Source organism: Podarcis gaigeae (genome assembly GCF_964106915.1).
Source record: "Podarcis gaigeae genome assembly, chromosome: 8".
Lineage (NCBI taxonomy): Eukaryota > Metazoa > Chordata > Lepidosauria > Squamata > Lacertidae > Podarcis > Podarcis gaigeae.
Window position 1 is genome coordinate 10872399 of NC_139684.1, and position 25817 is coordinate 10898215.

The 25817-nt window shown below is 49.5% G+C and overlaps 1 protein-coding gene and 1 long non-coding RNA gene across 5 annotated transcripts in view; one reads left to right on the forward strand and one right to left on the reverse strand.

The window, feature by feature from the left end:
* Positions 1-464: 464 nt before the first annotated feature.
* The window catches only part of SPEN (spen family transcriptional repressor), a 66789-nt gene continuing 41436 nt past the window's right edge, over positions 465-25817 (reverse strand). For 2 of the 4 annotated variants that reach the window (XM_083750037.1, XM_083750039.1), the window contains exons 4-15: positions 23593-23753; positions 22635-22835; positions 21833-21984; positions 19860-19985; positions 19206-19319; positions 18066-18179; positions 13871-13971; positions 5284-13168; positions 3230-3643; positions 2530-2724; positions 2023-2181; positions 465-1640 (exon numbers count right to left, since the gene is read on the reverse strand). In XM_083750037.1, coding sequence (XP_083606163.1) covers positions 1509-1640; positions 2023-2181; positions 2530-2724; positions 3230-3643; positions 5284-13168; positions 13871-13971; positions 18066-18179; positions 19206-19319; positions 19860-19985; positions 21833-21984; positions 22635-22835; positions 23593-23753 — 9754 coding nt within the window. In that variant the 3' untranslated portion in view covers positions 465-1508. The remainder of the gene's footprint in view (positions 1641-2022; positions 2182-2529; positions 2725-3229; positions 3644-5283; positions 13169-13870; positions 13972-18065; positions 18180-19205; positions 19320-19859; positions 19986-21832; positions 21985-22634; positions 22836-23592; positions 23754-25817) is intronic. The other 2 variants (XM_083750038.1, XM_083750040.1) reach the window with 2 other exon arrangements.
* LOC310849761 lies at positions 19992-24217 on the forward strand. The gene is made up of 2 exons (XR_014567066.1): positions 19992-20954; positions 22055-24217. It is a non-coding gene; the product is annotated as an uncharacterized lncRNA (long non-coding RNA).

A 25817-nucleotide genomic window follows, 5' to 3' on the forward strand; every position in this document is an offset into this window, starting at 1 on the left:
AACTTGCCCTGAAGCAAATATATGCTATATTTGCAGAACCTCATGTAATTCCATTTTTTAAAAGGGCATTGTTTTTTTGTAGGGTTGGATCCAGACTAAACTGCACTAAAGGCCCCACTGTAATCCACAAGAACGAAGAGGAAACATCCTCAAACCCCGCCCCAGTCTTTTTCTTCTACATACACATTCAAGTGACTGACAGAAAATGCTGAGACACTCACCCACCGTGGGTTCCATCTCCCATGACAGGCAAAAGCTGGCTCTGCCTGCCTGCCTGCCTGAAATTAGATACCTGGCATTTTAGGGTTAAGGGTGCTAGTGGGTATAAAATTTTAAAGTACCAGATCCAAGTGCAAGTAGCAGGTGAGAATCAAGCTAGCAGAAGGCAAAAAGGTTGAAAGTAGTACAATAAATAAACTGCAGTTCCCCCCCGTCAGCTGCACACAGCACACCAAAGACTGGAATGTCTTGTATTTTTTAATAAAGTTTGTAATCCAATGGACACACAAAACAAAACGGCGCTGAGAAAACATTTCCATAAATTAATTGTTAGGACGACAAGGACGAGGAGGAGGAGGAGGAGGAGATAAAAAGTCTGTACAAGTGTATAACACTTCCACATGTGAAGGAACAGGGAGAGGCGGGGAGGAGGCGGCAATGTCTAAATGAAGCACACTTACAAATGAGTGACAAATACAAAGTCTGAGTATGAAAATAAGATTTTCTCTGAAAACACATTTTTTGGCACAGATTAAAAAAAAGTATGTTGTGGGGATCAGATTTCTTTTTAAAGTCAGTATTATATATTTATATATATATATATTATATATATATATATATATTTCTATGTACACACACCCACAGAGTCCTGCATATCCCACCAGGAAGGAAAATAGTTCTCTCCCTTTTGTGTTTTGCTTTGCTTCAGTGTAAACTGTACATCCCAGATGATGGAGGAGGAAGAGGAGGCAACTGCAGCATTGGGGGAGGGGGGCAGCGCGCGGGGTCATCCGGGAGAAGGAGTGGGGAGACACATCGTGAAATGCTCCTTGACCCGCAGACTGGAGCCGGAAGTTCCCAGGTCCTGCGTTTTCTGAGTCCACAACGCAAGTTCGTGCGTGTATCAAGACATCCACCCTGAACGCCACAACAAATCTTTAACTGTGCAAAGGTCCAAAGTCACTGATTTAGTGCAAAGGCAGTTCTGGTTACTCCTCCTTTTTTTGTTTTTAAGTTATTTCGTAAGTTAAAAAAAATAGCCTTCCTTTCATTTCCCCCACAAGGAGGCACCAGCTCCCAGGACCAGTCTGCCTCATTGAAGTGCCTCAGGTGTCCGTCTTCACTAGAGCAATATGTAAACATACAGGTAGAATGGCGGCCACTACAAAGCCAGAGTTTCGGGCAGGAGGGTCCAATCCCTTCCGTCCATCCTCCCTTCCTTCGTCATTCACTGTCTCTCTGTTTTTGCTGTAGGGCCTTGGAGAAAGAAGTCCGTAACTGTAAGCCACTCAGACCGATGCAATGACAATCATCAGGTGAGGAGAGATGTTGGAGATACTGGCGAGGAGGTCTGGGGCCAGGCGGGAGAGGTGACTCTCGGAGAACTCACAGGGTGGGAAGATCTGTAGGACGTAGGCAGGCTGGAATAGAGAAAACACAAAGGAGAGGGAAAAGGTGACCACACAAGCTCTCAATGGCCAACACACTCGCCCCAAGCAGGAGCACAAAAGGGCAGACCCTCAGCTGCTTGCGCTGAAAGGCCTGAGCTCCTGTGATTCGAACTCAACAGGCTCCACCTTGCTGCTGCCTCACAAGTTCAGCTGTGACATCCCCAAAAGAACAAAGCAAAGTTGTGGAGCGGGAGAGATGTGGTGGGTATGTCTCATTAAGTTCAAACAGTGGTGAGGGAAATGCATTCTGCATATGCTCAGGTACTGCATTCTAACAACAGCTAAATAAGTCCTCGCATTTAAACACATTATGGGGAGGAAACGAGCCCATCTTTCTCTCCCTTCCCCATACCTGGTTGGAGCCGGGGTTGGGAACATTGATGATGCCAGCGGCTTGCTTGGCTTGCAGGTAGCTAATGAAGGCTGCCTTGAGCGACTCCGTCTGGTTCACAACATCCTCTTGGTCTCGTCCACAAGGCAAGGCCAGCAGCAGGCAATAGTCGCTCTCCACCTGGAAGGCAGGAAAGACCCCTGAAGAGCGCATCTCAGGTGCACGTGCTTTGCTGCCCCATCCCTGCATTCCCAAGGACCCAGCGCCATATACTCCAGGCACCTGCAAAAGCACATCCATCAACCCCCGACAGGTAATTTCATGTGCATTGATGAACAACCCCTGCTTTCCCCACAGGACGCAGCCATGCTCAGTCCTGCAATGTGCAATTCTGCTGCAGATTGAACAGGCCTCTGAAGCCTGGTCTCACAGAGGCTTTGAGCAGCTGGAATCCAAGGCAGACGTGCCAAGCAGACTCAGCGGGCGCGAGACCCTCCTTGGAAGGTGCCTCTTGCTCCAGCCATTTACCATCATCCTGCGCGCCACACCCTCCAACTGCGACGCTTCCAGCCTCATGCGCTGAGCAATCCTCAGGGGAGGTCCCCCTTCTGGGGCTGGCAGGGAGCGGTGTGCCAGGACGTTATTGCCAGAGACAAAGTGCAGCTGGACGGCCGCCGTGTCGTTCTTCAAGGCCAGGAGCCCCTGCCAGACAATGGGGTATTTCTGCAAATGGGGGGGGGGAGAGGGGGGGAGAGAGAGAACACTTCAGTGTGAATGGCGAAAGCCATGGAATAACTGCAAGGAAGCAGGGCAGAGTTGGAGGGGGCGACCTCAGGCCCAGCCACCAAATGTACCCCCAAAACCCATCATGTTTTTGCCCAGCTGAAATGTATCCTTGTCCCATGCACATTTGCCTCTGGCCCTGCCCATTGGTGACATGCGGCCCCCAGGAAGTTGCCTGGAAGAGAATGCGGCCCTTGGACCGACAGGATTCTTCACCCCTGGAGGTTTCAACAACTAGGTGCCAGATTGACAAGTGCCTCACTGCCAGAGCCCAGCCTCTGTGGCCCACTCAGAACCCTCCTCCTTCTCAACCAGCCCCTTGCTTCATACTTGCACCCCCTTTCCCAACTGAGTGTTCATCACCAGGCCTCCCCCCGCCATCTGCACCCCTCCCCCAACCTCCTACCAACAATAATTCAATCAAAAGCCAGCACAGAAAACTTACGGTCAGCAGCTGGACCATGTCCACCGGTCTCTGGGAAACAGGATGAGGTGCAAGGTCTTGCTTGAGCACCGACTGGGGCTCGGGCCGGGAGAGGGGCAGCCCCGGAGGAGCCCCAGGCCCAGAGGTGGTTGGGATAAAGAGCGCCGGCTTCTGCACTGGGGCCTGATGTGGGGATGGGAGTTCCTGTTTGACAGAGATAGCGACGGGAGACGGGTAGGAGGTCTGGCCTGCGTCCGCCTGGCTGCGCTGAAGGTGCAAGTGGGGGTCGATCTGCTGGACGTGCCGATTGACAGCCACTGGGTGGTGAGTGGGGTCTGGTCCTGCCGCCTGGGCTCCCTTGGGCTCCTGGGTGTGCTGGGGAGTCTTGCTGTGAGCTGGCTGGCTGGGGTGGGTGTGTTCCCCTTCTGGCAGACCCTGAGAGGCGCAAAGACAAAATGAGGGCGCGTTGGAAGAGGAGGAAACACTGGTCTGGTCCTGCCTTCCTTGTGCCTGTGCTCTGAAAGAGGGCTCTGGCAGGCAGCAAAGGAGCAGCAAACTCCAAAGTTCTCAGAAACACCACCACACCCTCTCCCCAGAAAAGCAAACTAGTGCAGGTTTATCATTCTAGATTTAAAAAAACTTGTGGCTTCTATCCCTAGGGTTTCCCAACAATGGCTCCTCCTCAAGGATGTCTGCATGCTCAGCCATAACCTGCTTCTGTGGCAGTGGTTCTGGTTTCCAGAGCAGCCTTCTCTGGTTTCCAAGCCCCCACATCTGTTGCCACACAGCTACAAATTAAGGACCACTGTAGGACCCCAAAAACGCTCCCTGTGACCTGCTACCCTGTGCCTCAAATTCCACTTCCTTCTGAGGTACATGCCTCCCAGCCATGCACGAACTTGCCACACAAATCCCAGCTGCATCAATCCCAAACTGTTTTTATACACAAGCCAAGAGCAGGCTTGGAAGCTGGGAGGAGGGGTGGGAACGGAAGACAAAAGGAGGGACTTGCTGGTGGCATTTCACTTCCTTGCCTCAGGCAGCCTGGAAGATGCACACCCTACTCCCAAGGCAGACGGGAAGGCAGAGCAACTCCCAGGCTGCGGAGAGGAAGGAATCTGATTCTGGGCACGTTAAAGAAGAGGAGCCAATTCCCACCTGAGTCTCTTGCAGCAAACACAACAGCCAGTCTTGCAACACAGGGACCCCTAACCTTTTGGGGCCCAGGGGCACTTTTTACAGTGATGCCCCGCAAGACGAACGCCTCGCAAGACGAAAAACCCGCTAGACGAAAGGGTTTTCCGTTTTGGAGGCGCTTCGCAAAACAAATTCCCCTATGGGGTTGCTTCGCAAGACAAAAAAAATCTTGCATCCCCCCGCGGGTTTTTTTCGCTTTTTTCGCCCTTTTCTTAAGCCGCTAAGCCGCTTAACAGCTGTTCCGCTGATAAGCCGCTTAACAGCTGATCGCTGGAAGCCGCTTGACAGCTGTAGCGCTAATCTGCTAAGCTGTCAATGGGCTTGCTTCGCAAGACGAAAAAACCGGTATACGAAGAGCCTCACGGAACGGATTAATTTCGTCTTGCGAGGCACCACTGTATACTGTTGTGGGTACCACAAAATACCGATTTCACAGCAGAAAGAAGTGTGATGCTCAGAATACTTCCCTGCCCCCAAAACAACTAGATGGGGAAAACTCCACACACCTCAAAATAAAAACACAGCAGACAACCCCCCCCCCCCAAAACACACACACACGAGACACGGGAACCTTAGCACGCACCACGAGAGGAGTTTGAAGGTGCTGTGGTTCCCACAGCCAACATCAGGGACCTCAGTTAAAGAAGAACCCACTTCATGATGGCATAAGTAGCTTGCATGAACAAGATTTTCTTTTTTGCACACATTTCAGCCAGAACTGAATTTTGCAGACTGCATTTTTATCAATTACTATGACACCTGGAGACATGGAACCTGGTCCACAAAAGCTTATGATGCCATCCTAAATGCTACTAGTCTCCAAGTTGGTACAAGACACAGAAGCATCCCACCTACTGATCCCAGTGCTTTTGGCTTACCTGAGAGGGGGTCATACTCCGAGAAGGCAGTCCGATTGGCGATGCCCCGGAAAACTGAGGATGACCTAGCTGAGCCGCTGGGTGGTAGCTCCTCATGTCCCCGTAGACCGTCCTGTAATCGTGGAAGGAGGTGCCCCCCGGGTGCATGATCTGCACGCCGTGAGGGACAACAACTGGTTGCGTCAGAGGCAGTCCTGGCAGCTGGCCGCTGAGGAGGCGGGCCTCACTGTGGGGGGAGTGAGCCATCTTGACATCAGAGGCCTTGGGTGCCTCTTTGCCTGACGGGAGAGTCTTTGTGGCGGGGGGCGTCTTCACAGACCTCCCTTCTGGCGTGCGGGACTGCCGGGTCTCTGGGTGGTGGTCGCCTCCCACTGCAGCCATGTGCGGGTGCATCATCATCCGCACATCCCGGGGCACGTTGTACTGGTCGAGCCGAATGCCGGAGGGGTGCAAGCGGTAGTCTGGCTGCATGACGAGCACGTCCGACTGCACGGGGGCGGACCCGCGGCACACCGTGTGGTGGTAGTGCATCTCCTCTTCCGAGGAATGCTGGGAAGACAGAGGTGGCATGACGATCTCTCGGATGGGGGCTGGCTGCGGCGTGCTGGACCGCTGCGGCTGCAGAGCCGCCCTCGGGGAGTGAAGCGCTTCAGGACGGATGCTGTAAGGCATTCCTGGCAGAGGAGGGGTGTTCATCCTGACCTCCCCTTGCGAGAGGTGCCCCAGGGAGACCGTCTGGGTGACGCTGTGCGGGGGCATGATCACAGACTGCTCGGGGTGCATGCTGGAGATGTATTGAGGCACCGGGATCCCAGGGCAAGGAGACCCCTGGATCCCTAGCATGGAGTTGTTCCCAGACAGGGCTGGGGAAGAAGGGCCGCCCGGATGACAAGCCCTTGGGAAGGGAGACGGAGAGTGCCCGCTTGTCCGTGGAGAGAGGGGCTCCTGCTTTGTGACCCCCAAGTGAGACACCACCCGCTCTGCTGGGGTGCTGGGCCCTGCACTCACATGATTGGCCTCTGGGTGAATCTTGCTAGACAAGGAGGGGTGATGAGGCCCAACGCCGGGGCTCAAGCTCGACGGCTGAAGAGTCTTGGTCTCCACTTTCAGGGCACCTGGGTCTGGAAGCTTTTTGTTGGTGGAAGAAGCAATGCTCTGTGGGAGCACCATCTGGTTGTGGACGAGGATGGATGGAGTGTTGGCAGACTGGGAAAGGACTTTGACTGGCCCCGATTGAGAAGTGGGCGCCTGGACAGAGAGGTGCAAGGGCTCCGATTTTTCCAGGCTGCCCCGTTCCTGCTTAATGGAGGAAAGTACAGGGGAAGGGCTGTACTGCTGAGCTCCCAGCACAAGGGACGATGGGGCTGAGACACTCCCGTACCCCGTTGGCGTCTGAGAGCCCTTTGGGATTGGCTGAGAGGGGCCAAGAGGCTCTTGCTTGATCTGGGACTTGGACACCGACTGCTGGAATTCAATGTCAACTGCACTTGCTGGGGGGATCTGGCTGATCTTTGCTGTGATCCGCTGCTGGCCTTCTGTCTTCTGCTGGGAATAGCTCAGGAGCACGATGCCTTCTGATGTGTTGACGCGAAGACCGGGGCTGGACCCTGTCTCCACCGGCCGATCTTCAATGACGGACATGGATCCCGGATGGAACCGGCTGTTGTCATTGGTACTTGGCCTCTGCTTGTATTTTGGCGAGAGGGCATTGACTAGGCACGTCTGGGGCGCTTGCTTCACCAGAGTTATCCGCGGGGTTTCCTCGAGGTCAATGCTGTGGGGCATCCTGCTTATCACAGAAGTGGCCTTGGGAGCAATGACAGTGATGACCTTCTCTTTCTCGGTGAAAACTGGGGCCTCTGCAACTGGCGGCTCCAAAGCATTCATGGCTGGGACAGCTGGCTTGTCTTCTGATCCAGGCTGGACAACCTCTGCCGGAGGGTGTGGAGGATCTTCCTCTACCAAACGAGGTGAACTCACAGGCTCGGCTATGGCAGTCGTGACATGCGTTGTTGATGCCACGCTGGTTGCAGAGACGTACTTGGGCTCCATCAATATTTTCCTCAGAGTGCTGGAATTTGTGTCTATATCCGATGCCTTTGTGTCAGGGGGGAGAGCCGGCGGTGGGGTGGAGCGGGCCCGGGCCTCCTCATGCTTCACAATCCACTCAGTCACCTTTGCTGTGCTGGAGTGAAGGGGGGCAGACCCAGCGGAGACAGGCTTTGCTGCAGCTGAAGATGGGGCTGCTGCTGGCAAAGGTGTATTGGGGGTGCCTGGTGGAGGAGTCACTGGAGCACTGTCAGCCCCCGGCTGTAGTTTGAATGCACTCTGGCTCACCTCTTCAACAGGAACCGACAGAGACAGCAGGTCCACTGTTTTGGGCAGGGGGGTGCTGTCTGCCACAGGAGGTTCTGGAGAAGCTCCCTCCAGGGGTGCAGCCTTGCTGGCATCAGGGGGACCTGGCTGGGAAGCCAGAGGAGAGCTTTTCTCTTGACTCTCTTCTTTCGAGGCTCCTTCTGACTTCCCTTTAACCTCGTTGGCCACTGGAGATTTGCTTTGTACTCGTTCGGGCTCAACAGTCCTCGGTTCTGCTGCTGTGTCCCCTTTCTTGCTTGTGCTCCGCTTGCGCCTCGGCCGGGTCATTTTCTGGCGGCCCCGTTCCTTCCGAGCCATGTCGGCCTCTTGCAAGGTTTCTGCTTCTTGTGCCGAATTGGAGGATTCGCTCACACTCACCTCCGCCTCTTTGGCAGAGTCCGCCTCTGGGGTAGTGCCAGGGCCTGGTGGGGCAGGCGGCTCAACTGTAGTGGCTTCTGACTCCAAGATATTGCTCACGGCTTGATCAGTTTCAGGCTCCATCTCTTCTCGTGCGGGTGGCAGCACCAACGGTTCTGCGGGCATTTCCGATTCAGATTCGGTAGGATATGTTGGCGGAGCAGGGAAACTTTCGGCCTCTCCAGAGATGTCATAGATGATGGAGCCAATGGCAGCCGCGAGTTCTGTTTCGCTGGCCTGGTGAGCAGGCTTGTCCCCGTCTTCCTCCGGGCGAACATCTGACACTTCAGCCGCCTGTTCCTTGTAGGCTGCAATCGTCTGGCTTTCGGTGAGCTTTGCAATGTTCTCCACGGCCTGCTCCAATTCGATCTGCTTGGCCAGCTGGTCTGCTTCAGGAGACTGTGTCGGGTCACAAGCCAGATCTTTCTCTGCTTCCTGGAAGGGGTCTTCTGCCTCTGTCTTTATGAAATGGGGTGACAATTTGTCTTCCTTCCGGGGACTTTTGTTCTTGGGGGACGATGCCGGCACAGGCTCCGTGTCCTCTTCGCTGGGCCGCAAAGCACCTTTGACTTCATCCACATTAAGCCGGATTTCAACGCTTTTCAAGCTCTTCATCAAGGAGGCTTTATCGACGGCCTTGACGTTCCTGGATCTTCCACGTTTGGACTTTGGAGTTCTCTCAGAGACAGGCTTTCTTTCCACAATCTCAATGGTGCAGGCTTCGGGGACATTTTTCTCCACCTCGACGTCTTTCCTCTCTCGCTTCTGGTCACTCAGAAGAGGCTCTTTCTCCACCTTGGGTTTGTTACCGTTTTCACTTCCATTCGAGCCTTGGCCAGAGAGGTCAGGGAGCTCTTCTGGCTCCACCAAATTCTCAGCCTTCGACTCATTCTTCCCCCCTTTCTTGGCTTGAGGAGTGCTGGCTGCTGGAGAGTGGCTGTGTGCCAGCTTCTGGGATCGGGGTGACCTCCACCCCTCCACGGGTTTCGGGACTTCCACCATCTCTTTCGATTCTGCTTCTTCTACCTCTTGGTGGGCTGGTTCAGCCTTCACGGGAGAGACTTCCTCCTCTGGCTTGCGACGGGATTTGGGAGGCCTGCCTCTTCTTGGAGGGGTTGGAGTCAAGGCAGAGTCTGGTGGCTCCCTTTCAACCCTTTTCCTGGTAGATCTGGTGACCTCCAGAGTATCCTTCATAGGCGATGGGCCTTCGTGGTCCCCTGTGGTGGCATAAACTGACCGCACATTCCTGCGCCTTGTCCTGCCCACTGGCAAGCTAGGCTCTGGGTTTTCCGGCTCTGGTGCAGCGCTTGGAGATTTAGCAGCGTTTCTCGAAACCTTCTCTGTTTCCACCTTCAGTGCTTCCCCGCGGGGAGAACCCGACCTTTTAAGTTTCTCGCGGTCAATCCTTTCACTCTTCCTTGTGACAGGCTTCTCTGCAACGTTTGCAACCGAAGTCTGGACAGGGTTTTTGGAACGTTTATTCTTGTTCGGCTTCTTGTCTTTGATGACAACAAGCGGTTCGGCCTCCATCTCCGTGTCGGAGACTGGAGGCAGGACCTCCACAGCTGGCTCTGCTTTCTGCCCTGCACCAGCCTCAGAGTTCAGAGATGGTGAAACATTTTCTTCTTTCAGCTCAGGCAGTTCCTCGGACCTTGCTGCTGGTTTGAGTGGTGGTGGTGGTGGTGGGATTATTTCAGGTTCTGGATCTGTGCAGATGTCCGCTTGAGAGAAGGAAGATCCGGGCGTGGGTGGCTTTGTGTCCAAATAGGAAGGGTGCACTAGGGTTACCGAGTCTTCCTCAGGAGGAGTTGCTGCAGAAAGAGCAGGGTCCTTGTTGCTGTCTATTCCTGGCGGTGCTTCCATATGCTCAGGTGGTTCAGTTTTGACAGCAGCAAGGAGTTCTGGAAGAGGCTTTGGTTCTTCAGCCACAGGACCAAGTTCAGGCAGAGGCTTCTCTTCTCTCAAAGAGGGCGCAATGACCGGCAACTTCTCGTTCGTGACCTTTTCCGGCATGGCTGGCCCTGGTTCTTGGAGTGCAAGAGCAGCTGGAAATGGCCCAACTGAAAGCAGATGCTTATGCTCTGCCACTTTGTCCTCAGGCGCAGCTGCTTCTGGGCTTTTGGGCTGACTCTCCTTCTCCTCCTGCTTTTCTGCTTCTTTGGGCTTCTGGTCTTTCTCCTTTTCTTTTTGTTGCATTCTTGTGAGCTCCACAAACCTGCTGTGGAAGAGAACCACTGGCTCTGGCACAAAGTCTGACATGCCAATGTTCCCATCCAGGGATGCCTGCCGGCCGTACAATCTACCAGAGAGGAAGTCAAGGTCTTCGTCTTTCCTTTCCAAGTGTTGCAGGCGCTTCGAGTCCTGCTCAAAGATGGAGCTGTGCAGGAAGCGCGAGGCAAAGAGCTCCTGCCTCTCTTGCTCATCCTCCTTGTGGTCTTCCTTCTTATCATCCAGCTTCCCTTCAGAATCGGTTCGGATTTTCTTCTTTTTCATATACCACGAGGGGATAGGCCTTGGGGCAGAATCCACTTTCTCTTTGTCCTTATTGTTCCTAAAATTAGCAAATCTCGAGTCCCAATCAAGAAAAGACCAGTTCTCTTCTCTGGAGGATGAGAGAGATTTGGCTCTCTCAAGCAAGGCCTTTGTGTCGGGAGTGATTGTCTTGTCCAATGCAAAGGAATAAAACTTGTTCCTTTCCAAAGAGGTTGGCAGCCTCTCCTCTCGATCACGAAGTTTCTCTTCCCTGTCCCGTAATAAAAAAGACAACCTGGAGCTCTCCAGCAACGAAGGGGTTTTTGGAGAATGGGCTTTATTATCTCCGTCATCGTCAGAGTCTGAAGGCACCTCTCCTGGCTCCAGATCCCGTATTGACCGCTTCCTTATGCCATCTCTCTTGACGATGCTGCTTGGGAAGGTGATGTCCACCCTCCCAGGCTCTTGCTTCACTTGGGACTCCCATCGGTTCAATTCCTCCTCACAACTCACAGAAGATAATTTTATTTTAGCCATTTCTACCATCTGCTCTCTTCGACTGGAGTCGTAGGGGTTAAATTTCAAAGAATCCTCCCTTACAGCCACATTAGAATATGGAGGACCCTTTTCATCCATTTTAGGTGACTCTTTGGTTTCTTTCACAGGCACCAGCCTGGGGGACTCCAGCATCTCCTCATCCTCATGGAAAGGGAAGGGCCTGAGGCTAGGGGAACAGGCCGTCCTTTCGGAGTCTTCGCTCACCTGCCGAGAGCTCCTGTAGTTTCTCTCTCTCTTTGTGCTAATTTCAAAGTCGAAAGCGTCAGAGGATTTCTTCCGCTTGCTGGGAGGAGAGTCGTCTGTCACATCTTGCGGGGGTTTCCCCACTTCATGCACCAGGCTACGCCTCTCATACTCATCAAGATCTTTCTTTGGGCTGCCAAACTTCTCGTGCTTTGCAATTTCCATTTCCATTTGCTGCTTCAACCTGCGACTCAGCTCCATTTGCTTCCGATAACTCTGTGTGTGATCAATGTCAATGGGAATCTTCTCCTCAATATCGGATGATGGAGGCTTCTCTTGAGCTAGCTTGTGGTCGGGCACTTCTTCAGGAAGACTGCAGTAGGTTTTCCATGTGTCCTCTCGCTCAGTTCCTTGGTCATCTAACAGCTGTGTATGCTTGTGCTGCAATTTGATGGAGTTGACCTTCCTTACAGGGATCTCAGGGGCTTCCCCAGGTTCCTCAAGTAGCTCCCCCAGCCTAGCCTGCAGCTCTAAACTGGGCCGTAAACCAATCCCCAGAGAAATACTGGCTGGCTCTTGAGCTTCTTTGGGGCTGGTCACTGAGGCAAGCCTTTCCAGCTTGGTTTTCTTGGATTCCCTTTTAAGAGTCTCTTTCCTCAAGGGCTTTCTCTCAGATTCACTACTTGTTAACTCAATCTGCTTTTTCAAAACCACACGTGCTTCCTCCTCCTCCTGACTACTCCTTTTAAAGTCCATTTTTTGCTTATCTGGCTTGAGGTTTGCATCCGCAAAGCGTCTTTTGCGAGCTTCCAGCTTTTCTAGATCTACTGGGTTAGTCACTTCACTAGGCATCTCTGCCTTCAGGTGCTTCTTAGGCTTCAGCTTTGCATCCTTTTCGACCACTTCGATGTGACTGGCAAGCACCTTCTCTTTTGGCACTTTCACTCGGGCGGGTTCAAGTTTCAGCTGCTCTGACTTGGTTTGGTCTGCCTGAGAAATCTGCATTTTTTGTTCAAGCAAAGGAGACTTGAGCGTGTCGTTTTCTTGCTTCCCACGCAGCTTTTCCAAAGCAGGCTGTTCGATTACTTTCCCTTCCTTTTCCTTGACTCGTGTTAACACAACACATGGCATCAGCTCCAGACGGTTCTTCGCAGCTCCTTCTTTATCTGCTCTCTCCCGACTCCCTTTGCTGCTGCCTTTGACCTTCTCAGGGGTGGGCTCCCGTTCGGTTTCTGGGTCTGTTTCCGACGACTGAGAGCTGGGAGAATGATTTTTGGCCCTCCGTTTCTGCTTCTCCGCTTTATCCTTTTCAAGTTTTTCTGGTTTCTCCTTCCTTACCAGGCGCTTGTCTTTGTCTGTTCTCTCTTGCTCAAAGGCCCGCTCTTTTTCGGGCTTCTCGCTTTTTGTGTAGCGCTCGAGGCGGGCTTTGTCCAGCTTGTCATAGCGGGGTGGGGAGAGGGAGCTGCAGCTGCCGCTCCGCTCCGAGGACCGACTGTAGATCCTTCGCTCAGAATCGCTCTGCAGCCTCTCTGATTGGGACGGAGATGCTCCAGGGCTTTGGGGCCGTCGGGAGTGAGCTGGGCTTTGGCTCCTTTCAATGGGCCTCCTTTCATGGTCCCGGTCCCGGTCTGATTCAAATCGCTCCCGCTCCCGTTGCCTGTAACTATACTCTCTTATGTCTTGCTCGTAAGGGTCACCCCTGTAATCTCTGTATTCCCGTGGGTCGTCGTAATACCGTGGGTCGTAATACTCTGCTTGGTAAGGATCCCAGTCAGCATAAAACTCCCTGCTACGGGCTGGATATTCTCTCCGAGGATCTTCTGGATATGTTCCTGGGGTGCGAACAGCCTCATAGTAGGTACGGTCAGCAGCATAGTCGTAAGATCCTCTCCTTTCATCCCTGCCAAACCCAGGAACATAAAAAAGTCAGCTTCTCCCCAGATCAAGACCACCATATACAGCTCGACTACTGTAGCTACAGGTTCAATCAAAAGACAAAAAGAACAGCTATTTTCTAAGCAGGCAGCTGATCCTTCAGTTCAATAGCCCCCACCCCACGTCCCACTGCTAAGAGAGGCTTCAGAGGCTTTTCCTAAGCCATGACCTTCAGCAGGAATGAGTGATGGAAAAAACCACACTTCTGCTCTAAGGCCCTTCTGCTTCCAGAATCTCGTAGTCCCTTGCTATATATGGAATGTGTCTGGCAGGGCTGGGCGATATCTGTTGCAGGTGCAATTCTGCACATTCTCAGGAAGGAAGGCCAACATGTCACAGGTGTTGCAGGTCACTGCAGCAGCTCCCTCATCATCCATGTCTCTTGGTCCAATGTACACCGTGAAACAGCACTCTGGGCCTCTCCCTCAAAATGTCCCCCTCTTGGTTATGAGCTGCAGTCATTTAAACAGAATTGCTACTGGCTGCTAATCCCTTCCCCAACTCACAATGGTATTTTGGATATCCATTGTAAAAATAAAAAAGCCAAAAAGAATTAAAATGACGGCAGGAAAAATGCCAAAAAACTTGAATTATGAATTGCTGGGTAGATCCTCCCAACCTCCAGAGACCCATTTTGGGCTGCTGTAAAGACATCAAGGACACTTGCCTTCTTTCTGCCAGCATTTCATAGAAGTCTCTGATATCTTGACCCGTTTTCTCCATAGATTGATAGAATGACAACTGGCTTTCACGGTTTGCAAAATCCACCTGAAAAACAAGAATTTTTAAAGGCACGTTACTCTCAATAACACTCAATTATGAAAAACAGTTCATCATCTGCATTTAAGACACAGGGAAAGGAGAGCAGATCTGTGACATGATTAAAAGTGCCCCCGCCCCATTAAACCATCAGATGAGGAGAACTTTGCTTGCTGGTGGGTTTTAATGTAGAAGCTAGTTTTAATAGAATATGGTACTTCACAGCTTAGATGTGGGTATGGAAGTATCATAATGCCATACACATTATGAAAAAAGAACAGCAACCATGCTGGGCCAATTCAGCAATGGCCAGATACATCTGAGAATATCATAAGGAAGGTGGGGAAGACAGGGTGCATTTAGCCACTGATAACCTTCAACATGTTAATATGAGAGTGATTTTTCTGTATGATTTTAGTCAAAAGGATCACGAGCTAATTATGAATGCATGTATAACGAGTGAGACGTTGTTCTTGTTCTTGCTGTTACTGTAGCTTTTCCCAAGAACTACAATTAAAATGCCTCTGGTCAATCTTAAACAGCAAGCCAAACCCAGAATACTAAATCCACAGATACTAAATCCCCAAATGCACAGAGTATGGGAAACAAGCAAGATGAATTGGAGCTTTTAGCACAGGATAGCAAATATGACCTGGTAGGCATTACTGAAAACTGGTGGCTTGAGACTTATGACTGGAATGTAGGAATTGTAGGGTATAACCTGTTCAAAAGGAATAGACCGAAGAGGAAGAGAGGAACTTCAATTTCCATTATATCTGTTGAGACTCTTAACTCTGCCAAGAATGCAAGGTCCAACAAATTCCTCCATTGCCTCTCCGACAATTTAATTTCCCAGAAGGTGGAAGAAGCATCAAGGGGATCATCAAGAGGAACTGATCAACAAAGTGGAAGTACAAAGAAACCTGGGAGAAAGTGATCATGTTCTTCTGGCTTTCATGATACAGAGGCAAGGGAAAACTGTGTAGTCGGACACACACTCTGGATTTTAAAAAGGCCAATTTTCAAAAAGCTTAAGGAACTACTGGGTGTGATTCCAACAGTTGCAGGGGGAAAGTCAGGCTGGCTAAAGCTCAGAATGAACTTAGGCTTGCAAGGAAGGTTAGAAATAATTAAAAAGGTTTATTTGGCTATGTCCAAAGTAAGAAGAACAAGGAAGTGGCGGATCCTCTCCTTGGAGAAGACAAGAGAAAAGGTGGAACAACTCAACACCTACTTTGCCTCTGTTGTCACCCAAAAGGAAAGTGATGCCGAACCTGGTGATAACAGAATAAATGATGTAAGGAGGGAGCTGCGTCCCAAGATAGGAAAAGAGGTATTAGGGAACACCTAGTTACTTTAAATGAATTCAAATCTCCAGGGCCTGATGAGCTGCATCCAAGGGTACTAAAGGAGGTTGTGGATGTAATTTCAGAGCCTTTGTTTCAGAGATTTCAGAGATCTTTGAGAAATATTGGAGAACAGGTGAGGTCCCTACAGACTGGAGGTGGGCAAATGTTGTCTCCTTCCTTAGAAAGGGGGGAAAGGAAGACCCGGGTAACTACCAACTGGTGAACTTGACATCAATACCAGGGAAGGTCCTAGAACAGATAATTCAACAGTCAGTCATTTAGAAAAGGATGCTAGCATGGGTTTCTCAAAAATATGTCATGCCAGAACAACCTGATTTCTTCAGAGAAATGCTGTGGACATAGTGTATCTTGATTTCAGTAAGGCTTTTGACTAACCCCCCCACAATATTCTTGCGAGGAAGCTGGTAGAATGTGGGTTGAACAAGGTGGATTTGTAGCTGGTTGACTGACTGAACCCAAAGAGTACTCATTTTTGGTTTCTCGTGATCCTGGAAAAAAGTGACAAGTGGGGTGCCGCAGGGTTCTCTCCTGGGCCTGTTGTTCAACGTCTTTATAAACGACTTGGATGAAGGAATTGAGGCGATGCTCATCAAATTCGCAGATGACAGAAAACTGGGAGCAGTAGCTAATGCCACAGAAGACAGAATCAAAATTCAAAATGATAGATTGGAGAACTGGGTGCAAGCTAACAATAAGAATTTCAATAGGGATAAATGTAAGGTTCTGCACTTAGACAGAAGAATCAGATGCACAAATATAGGATGGGGGACACCTGAGTGACTAGCAGTACATGTGAAAAGGATCTAGGGATCTTGGTGGACCACAAGCTTAACATGAGGCAACAGTATGATACAGCGGCAAAAAAGGCTGCATCAGCAGATGTGTTTAGATCAAGGGAAGTAATAAAAAGGTAAAGGACCCCTGACAATTAAGTCCAGTTGCGAATGACTCTGGGGTTGTGGCGCTCAGTTTTTCCGGGTCATGTGGCCAGCATGACTAATCCGCTTCTGGCGAAACCAGAGCAGCGCACAGAAACGCCGTTTACCTTCCCTCCGGAGCGGTACCTATTTATCTAATTGCACTTTTTGCCATGCTTTCGAACTGCTAGGTTGGCAGGAGCAGGGACCGAGCAACGGGAGCTCACCCTATCGCGGGGATTCGAACTGCCGACCTTCTGATCAGCAAGCCCAAGAGGCTCAGTGGTTTAGACTACAGCACCACCTGCGTCACAGGGAAGTAATAGTACCACTCTATTCTGCCTTGGTCAGACCAACCCTGGAATACTGTGTCCAGTCCTGGAATACTGTGTCCAGTTCTGGGTGCCACAATTTAAGAAGAATGTTGACAAGCTGGAACGTGTGCAGAGGAGGGCAACTAGGATGATCAAGGGTCTAGAAGCCAAGCCTTATATGAGAAACGGTTGAAGGAGCTAGGTATGTTTAGCATGGAAAAGAGGAGACTGAGAGGAGATATGATGGCAATCTTCAAATATCTAAATCGTTGTCAAATGGAAGCTTGTTTTTTCCTGCTCTGGAAGGTAGGACTCCTACCAATGGCTTCAAGTCACAAAAAAGGAGATTGAGATCTGACAGTAGGAGCTGTTCAACAGTGGAACAGCCTTCTCCCTTGGAGGTTTTTAAGCAGAGGTTGGGTGGCCATCTGTCATGGATGCTTTAGCTGAGGTTCCTGCATTGCAGGGGTCCCTTCCAACTCTATAAATTAGATTCAATAAATCCCTCTCTCAGGAAGTTGAATAAACAATCCTCAAACACCTGTTACAATGTCAAAAAACCCAAACGGCTAATTTTAATCAAAGGCCAGTAATTAAAAGGTTTAAGACGGATGCACCGGAAGACATTCTGTAATCACAGCAACAGGATAGGCAGACATCAAACTCACTGAAGCCACACAAGCTATAGAACTAACACACAGGAGGCTCAATGTTAAATTCATCCTTTACAATGCACCTTTAAGGTGTTCACCTCTTCGTGCAGTCCCCTGCCCCGCCTACCTCCCCCCCCCCCCCAAATATATATATTTGGTGCCTTCCTGCTTGCTGGGGCCGATGTGAGTTGTGGTCCAAAACACTAGGAGGGCACTAGGTTGGGGAGGGCTATCCTACTGAGTGTGTGCAAGCACCCACCCACACCCCTGACACCAGGTAGGGTGTCTTATTTGGAAGCAGATAACCAAGCAAGACAAGAGGAGATGACATTTCAAAGGCCGTCCTGGACAGTGCCCAATGCACCACAAGGACCACATCTTTCCTCTGACGTAGAACTTATCTCCATCTCGGAAAAAGCACCATGGGACACAGCACATGCCTTTACTATGCCCCAAATGGCACAGGCCAGGAGGTCAACACACCTGGCACATCCATGTACACAAGGCAAGACTCCTGCGCTCAAGGTGATCTCTCCTTGGGAAGGATGCAGTGAGCCAAGAGGGCCAAGGAAATTCTACAGCTGCAAAGATGTTAGCGGCACAAGGTCCAGCAGCCAAAGAACTTAGGAAAGGAGAAGAACTGAGCAAAGCAAATGACAGGAAGGGAAAGGCTGCAAGCAGCAGTTGGAGATGCCCGCACAGCTCCACTCGGCAGAGGGGGTGACAATAATCAATCTTAGAAAAACTTTGGCAAAACATTGTGTCATTAAGCAATTCCCCTGCCTGCCCTATTATTTACTATTGTTTATTATCATTACTACTAATCTTTAGGAACTTAATTTTGCAGACCTTAATTTTATTCCCACCGATTTTCCTCCCCTTGGTCTCTTTTACAGCAGCTTGTGCATATTCAATTTCATTGTAGATAACGAGAGCCATGCCTTTTAAGCGGTCAAACACCACCTGTAAGAACAAAAAAACAAAACAAAACCAAAATAAGAGCCTCATCCACAGGACAGAAACGTCAGTCCCAGCAAACAAATGCAACTAGGGGCAGGGAGAATAGATACGGTTACAACACCAAATTTAGAGGCGTTTTCAGCCTTCCCCGCAACAAGGCATCTTGTAATAGAGACAATAAAAAGGGGCGAAAGGGACTGCTCTAGGTTGAGAATCATGTGGCTTGAGGCATTGGTAGGCCTTTATTTTGTTTTTCTGTATTTTACTTTTTTCCCTGCAAATTTTATGCCCAGAGAGTACAAATTCTGTTTAAAAAAACAGAACAAAAACAAGTGTAAGAAACCACAGTTTCACTAAGGAGACAAACGTGTGCTGCTCGAGACACAACGCACCAGCAGGCTCTGTGGAAGTAATGCCAAGAGTTCAAAATCCCACCCACTCCCTGCAGAGATTATACAGGAGGCATTCCTGGCTCAAGCTTGTCCAACCCCCCTGCATGATTCATTCATGCAGAAGTGCTACATGACTTTAAGATCAACCTCTGCTCCAGAGATTAAAAGGCAGCTCAGTGCATGTACCTGAGATACCTGCAAGGGGGAAGAGGGGAGATTAAAGGCATTGGGGGGAGGCAGGAGAAGTCAGTTGCCTCTGCATTTAGAATGGGAGCCATAAGACAACTTCTGGAGACTAATCTGAGCCCTGTCACTGAAGTGGGCCATGCACCCACAATTCTAGGGGGAGTCACAGTTTTGCAAAGGGGGGGCAGGGGAGGAAGAGAAGGTGGGCAGACACACCAAGCACTCTCTGCACACATTTGGCTTGCCTTAACATGCCATTTCCCCAACTGGAAAAAAGGTGGCGAGAGCTTTGGACCTCTCGGAAGGATAGGCTCAGCCCGGAGAGAGAGAGAAATATAGAGACAGAAGCAGGTCTTCAGGACGGAGCTTGAATGTGGGGTCAGAAAAGAGCAGGTTTATTGAGGAAGGAAGAGAGGAGACCTCTTCGTGCTGCAGAAAGCCTCCCACCTACCTTCACCACAGGACCATAGCGGCAGAAATGTCGCGTTAAATACTGATCCGTCACGTTTGTCGAAAGACCATCCAACCACATGCAGTTGGTGGGCATGCTCTTCCCAAAGCCCAGCTGGACACAAAAGGGCAAAACTTCCAGTCAGTCAAAGAATTCACAATTAAGCTCATTTAACAAGAGCAGGCCTAATTCTAAACTAAGATCCGTAGAGCAGGTGCGAGCAAGTACTAAGCCAGTTTTGGGTTTTTTTAAAAGCCAGTTTTAATTAACATAAATTCCAGAAGCTTAAATGGACACAAAGTGTGGCCCCTTCCTATGGCAAGTGAATCAAGTGCAACTTGCAGTCTGTACAGGACAAGGAGCTGGAGAGAAAACTGTGAATGGGCAAGAAAACAAATGCCACCTCCACGCCCATTCGGTTTCCAGGTTCTGCACCAAGATGGTCAAACAACTTTGCCCATTCGTGCCATCTGGAGGGACTGAAAAATCCCAGAAACAATCCAATCTCATCTACAAGCAAACAGAAAGGTCCTAAGAGGGACACAGGGCATCTTATCCTTGCTTCACGGCTCAAGCTGACAAGAATCACTTAAAATCTCTGGAAACAAAAAAAACAAACCCCTCAAAGAGCAGCACTTCTAGGAGAAAATTTACCTTGAGCCGATTATTTCCGAGATATTCCCCATCCATCTTCTTGATCGCTTTACACACACTTGCAATATCACAGTACTGCAGGAATGCATACTGGGGAACCCCGTTCACTTTCTTGATGTCAATATCCTGGTGGGGAAGGAAAGCAGTTCACACTGAGAGACAGACTAGGCCACAGAGCACCAAGAGGACTGCTGGTCAAAGAGAACGCCCTGCTAAGGAGGAAGCAGGCTCATAGTTTTGCAGGCTAGCCCTCAGGGATGCAGCTGGACCCCAGTTTAAAGCAGTTTTGTTGGCCAGTCAAAAACACACACATCCCGCTAAAGCTCAGCAACGTAAGTGGGAGTCTGCAAGTGGTGGTCCTAGGTCAAGTATCCATTCACATCTGCGGATTCTCTTTTGCTTCCTAAACCAGCAAGGTCAGGTTGGTGTGTGGACACAAGTGACCAAAGCAGTTTCCCCTCTTCAGCTTCTTTTTCTAAATGACAGTACCCCCAAACCATTCAGTGTTCCTGTCCTATTTTTATGCTCTTAAAAATACTGCTCATGGAAAACCACAACAATCCACTCTTCCCTCCCTTCCTCATCTTGCAGCTCATTCTAAACCAAGATGACGCACACAATAAAATCCAGATGAACAACAGCAACAATGCAACAACATTGTGATGCTGATTAATTATTTGAATGCTGGCTTTTGTTTTATATATATATAATCTTTAGCAACAGCTGAAATCTTAGTAGTGACTAAGATACTCTGGAAATATTTAAAGCCTGCCCTAGAGAAAATTATCTACCTGGGGATTTAATGGGCTTAGGCAGACAGAAGGATAAACAACATTTTGGCCAGCCTTCACCCTGATGACTAGGAGCCGAGGCAGGCACAATGTTCTCTGAGTAGGACGAGTCATCCTCCCAAGCTAGAAATAGAAGCTGGACACTTTCTATTTTTGCAAAACAAAAACCCTTCTGCCTTTGTGAGCAGTGTGTTAGGAGATTCAGGCAAGGAAGGAGACTCCAGCACCTTCAACAAGTCAAGGGACAAGAGCAAAAGATCCAGAGAAGACTTCCATTCCCAGAAGCCTTTGGCTCCAAACAAAGGTGAGGAAGCAAAGACTTGCCTTCTCTAACACCAGCCAGTCTTTGTTCTAGTGACATAGCAGCATAGGAGCTTCCAACTTAGGGTGACTGACTTGCCGTGAGCAAGCAATTAAAGCAAAAACAAACAGCTACACCCCTAGGGGTCACTTTTCCATTAATGATGAGGCATCCGCACAACAGTGGATCTGCAACATACCCCACTGTCTCCTGAGTTTGCATGCAGTGCTTTTCAGGGCATGCAGGTGGGAGATTAAAAGGCCTGGCAACACTCAACTCAGGCAGCTCTCGGTCCTGCTTGCTAACACACTCTCCTTCCCCAATGCCAAACACACAGAAGCGGAAGCAGTTTCTGCCGAACCAGACTTGCATTGTTCAGCCATGGACATGAGTTTAGCAAATGCCTAGTAAGCAAGTGAAAAGGCTCCACCTCTTCAAGACAAAGCGAGAAGAGCTGTGCCCTTCAGGAAGGGAAGTCCCAGGGCTGCACAGCTGCCCCCAGTGCTCTTCCTCCTTGGGCCCTTGTAGGTGGGAAGGGACAGGCAAGCCTTCTAACCATCTGCCTCAAGTGCCACCTCTTCTTGCAAGGGAGCACAGCAAAGGAGGCAGTCTCTGACACATGTAGGGCTCAGAGTATTCAGCAGAGCAAACGGGGTTGTTTTCAATGTAATGTTGCTAAGACACTGCTACCCAGGGATACGGAAGCTACCTTTTCCCCCTTCCAAATTTATTATTTCTATATCATGGCTTAATAAGATCCAGTGATACTTATCAGATTAATGGACCTTCAGAGCTTATATTTAATGAGCTGAAACATGCTTCTCTCTCAAATGAACTAACACACACACACACACACACACACACACACACACTGTACATACCACTATCCCTCCAAAACGCTGGAAGATGTTGCGAAGGTCATGATATGTGGTGGTTTTTTCTAGATTGCCGATGAACAGAGTTCTTGTTGCCTTGGGGTGGAATTCATCTATTCTTTCATCTAAAGGCCGAAATTCATTCTCGCTCTCTGTTTCTGGAGGCAGGTGATTTAAAAACAGTTCTTTTAACATTCTGTGGTGTCTTCTCTCTTTAACATTCTGTAGTGTCTAAATCTCTCTACGCTGCCATGTCAGGAGGGCTGAGCTTCATCCCACCCCATTTCAAATGATTATGGATCTAGTAATGCCGGCAAATCAAAGGTCAAAGCAGTCTACCAACTCCTATTCTGTAAGCAGAAACTAAATTCAACAGACTAATCTGGAGGGAAAACTGAAACAAGAGCTCCCGCCCACTTCAATGGGATTTGTGAAGAGGTTCCTGATGGATGGTGCCAATGCACCAAAAATGACCAGCTGGCTAATGTTTTTGTTAGGGCCAACTTAAGCATCGCTAAACTTGAAGAAGAGCCATAGCTCACTGGCAGAGCATCTGCTTTGAAAGCAGAAGGCCCATGTTCAATTTCCAACACCTCCAAGTTTCCTGGATTCAGTATTTCCTATATAAAGCAACAGCAAGCTAGCTTTTTTCCATGAATTTTCTCCATTCTGGAGAACTTAAAAACCAGCTTGTGGCTTTGTTGTGCTTCAGTTGGGCCAAACTGTTGTTATTTGGATTTTCCTTTGAGGGGCCAGCACAAGGCTACCTGCCATTTTCAAGGGCCAGCAACAACCTCCTTGCGCTCACCTGGCCCTATCCAAGCAGTCACTTCAATCTGCATGCCAAAGAAGAGTTTCCCTTTGGAAGCATTGAGCGCTTTCTCCTGATCCTCCTGTTGCCGGAAGAACACCAGTCCGTATCGCTCTTCAGAGGCTCCGTGAATCTGCACAGATGTCACCTTCCCGTACTTCTTGAACTCGTGGAATAAACCATCTTTAAGGCTGGTGTCTACACCCCAAGAAGCAAAGCAGAAGATTCATGCTGATGGTTACAGAAGGCACTGTAGCCTTTTTGGAAAACTCAGCACAAAGGTTGCAGTTTGTACTCTTTCGTGTTGTGAGTTTCTATTTTAAAATGTACAGTATAGTGTTACATACACACAGAACTGCCACCTGCAGAACAAGCTGCTTGGGTTCACCCTTCTCCCAACCAAACATGCCACCTCTCCTCTCCCAATTCCCCTCTTTTCACTGTGAACCATTCCCTGCATAGAGCGATGTGTAGTCTGCACTTGGGAGAAGCCTCGTAGAATCACCCTGGCCAGAAGGGAACCTCAATACAGCCTCCACTGGTATTGCTCTGTTGCTTCTTGCCCTTTTCCATGATGAGCGGAACCAGAACCGTGCAAATGTGCGAATTTGCTCAGTCCTCTTTTGTGCAAAACTAACAAAACTGTGCACAGAATTTTGATTTAAAGGCACATACACAACCCTGCTTTGACTATTATATATCTTTCACTTGTGGTAGGAAAATTCCATGCACCTGGTTGATGAACCAGACTGCTTTTAAAAAACCTCTTCCAAAATTAATGCTGCCCCATTTGCAATATGACATATTTTCCACCAGCATTCGCGTCAGCGGTAGCCTACCAATGCAGTTCAAAGCTCATTAAACAGGGCTTGCGTTTTCCAGTGGAATATTATGGGCTGTCACAATATTGCTTTGGTTTAGCATTAATTATGGGTGATGCCTCTTTAGATCTTACCTGTGGAGCGCACTGGAAGATTCTGAACCTTAATCCCAAAACTTTTGCGGGGCTCATCTTTTTCCAGAGATGGAAGCAACTGGGAGGTGGGTGCTGGAACTGCCGTGGATTGAACTGAACGGGCCGGAGACTCGTCGCTTGAGCTGCTGCTGGAGTCACTGCTGTCGAAGTAAAAAAAAGAATGGAAAATTCAGCAGAGGGAGGCTGTCAGGTCATTGCCTTGAAACAAAAAGGTGCCCAAGGCCAAATTCTTTTACCCATCAGCAGAAAAGCAGCATATATATCTGAGGACATCTGAGGCATCATGAGGATGCCAACGTCTTTCTTGAAGAATAATCACGGGTGTGGGAGATGGTTTGATTTTTGTACCTGGGAAAAACTCAAGGGTCTGGTCATAGGGCAATTAGAAATTTGAGATCTCTTTTCAGTCCTAAGCAGGGTTGGCATTAACAAAATAATTATGAAACTATTCTGTGATTAAGGAACCCAAAACAGTCAAATAACTGAGGAGTTATATAGACTCTTAAAGTTTATTGTAAATCTGGGCATACAGGTTGCTGCCTGCAAGTTAAATCCAAGATTCCAATGTCTCAATTCACACGTTTCCTGAATAAATGTGAATTTTTAATTGTTATAACAATTAATACATTAAATCCAAAAACTAGTCATTCAGCTCACGTCTTTCACATTATATACTGGTAGCCAAATGTTTACACGAGTTCAGTATATGTACAACTGTGTATATGCGCATCATGCCAAACCCAGAAGTGAACCAGAAACATCATAAAGACATCACTAAAAAGGCAGAATGGGGGCAGGGGAGGTCAGAACGAGGCAGGGCAGAGCAGAGCAGGGGTGGAATGGGGTGTTTGCAGGATTTTTCAATGGGTCAATTGTACTCAATTTCACTGGCATATTGGGTGCCTTGGAACGTACCGTATTTTTCGCTCTATAGGATGCACCCGACTATAGGACGCACCTTGTTTTAGAGGGGGAGAACAGGAAAAAAAAATTCTCCCTCTCTCTGCTCAGCGCCCCTTCAGCGAAGCGGCAGGAGAAACGGAGCCCCTTCCATTTCTCCTCCCGCTTCGCTGAAGAGGCACTGCGCAGAGAGGGAAAACTGTGCAGCGCCTCTCCAGCGAAGTGAAGCCTGGAGAGCAAGAGGGATCGGTGTGCACCGACCCCTCTCGCTCTCCAGGCTTCAGTGAAGGCAACCCGAAGCCTCCGGAGACAGCGGGAACTCCTGCTGTGCTCCGGAGGCTTCAGGTTCCTTTAGCTGAAGCCAGGAGAGTCTTGCTCTCCCGGCTTCAGCAAAAGGAACCTGAAGCCTCTGGAGCGCAGCGGGAACTCGCGCTGCACTCCAAAGGCTTCAGGCGGCTATCCCTGAAGCCTGGAGAGCGAGAGGGGCCGGTGCGCACCGACCCCTCTCGCTCTCCAGGCTTCAGCGAAAGCAACGCGTAGCCTCCGGAGCACGGAGGGAGCGCTTCCTCTGCGCTTTCGAGGCTTCGCGTTGCTTTCGCTGAAGCCAAGGAGCCTGCATTCACTCCATAGGATGCACACACATTTCCCCTTAATTTTTGGAGGGGCGAAAGTGCGTCCTATAGAGCGAAAAATACGGTAACTCCCACATCATATCTGCTTACAGACAAGCTCATAATTAGGAAATTAATGTTCTGCTTTTTCTGTACATATACAAGGACACAGGGCAAAATGACTCACCTGAAGAAAAGGGTCACAAACCAACACAAAGTTAGTTGGGAACTAAATGGCCAGAGCTGTCAGAAGACTGTTACCAAACAAAAGTAATGGTTCTCAATAAATTGGTCACGGGGGCACGGAATAAGTCGCACACCCTTTTGGGCGTAAGCTTAAAGCCCCAATCATGTGAAAAGGAAAAGGAAGCAGATGATAAACAAAGATCTTCACAAAACCAAGGGACTCTACTTGTCTTGGAAAAACTCCCTCCTCACAGTGTGAACTAGCTTGCTCACTCCCTGATGCTAACTGCTAATCATAGTGACACCTTGACAATGATTGGCTGATTGGTGCAATGGCTAGGACAGTTCAGAGCAGCTCACGGTCCACCTTCCATGAGGAAAAGGGTGTTGGTTAGTTGGGATTAAACACTGCAGGGTTATGGTTGTGTCAGGGAACTGACATCGGAGCCAAAGGTGGAGGCAAGGCTCCCAAGCGATGCTGGAGAAGGACCCAGCAGGGAGAGAGGG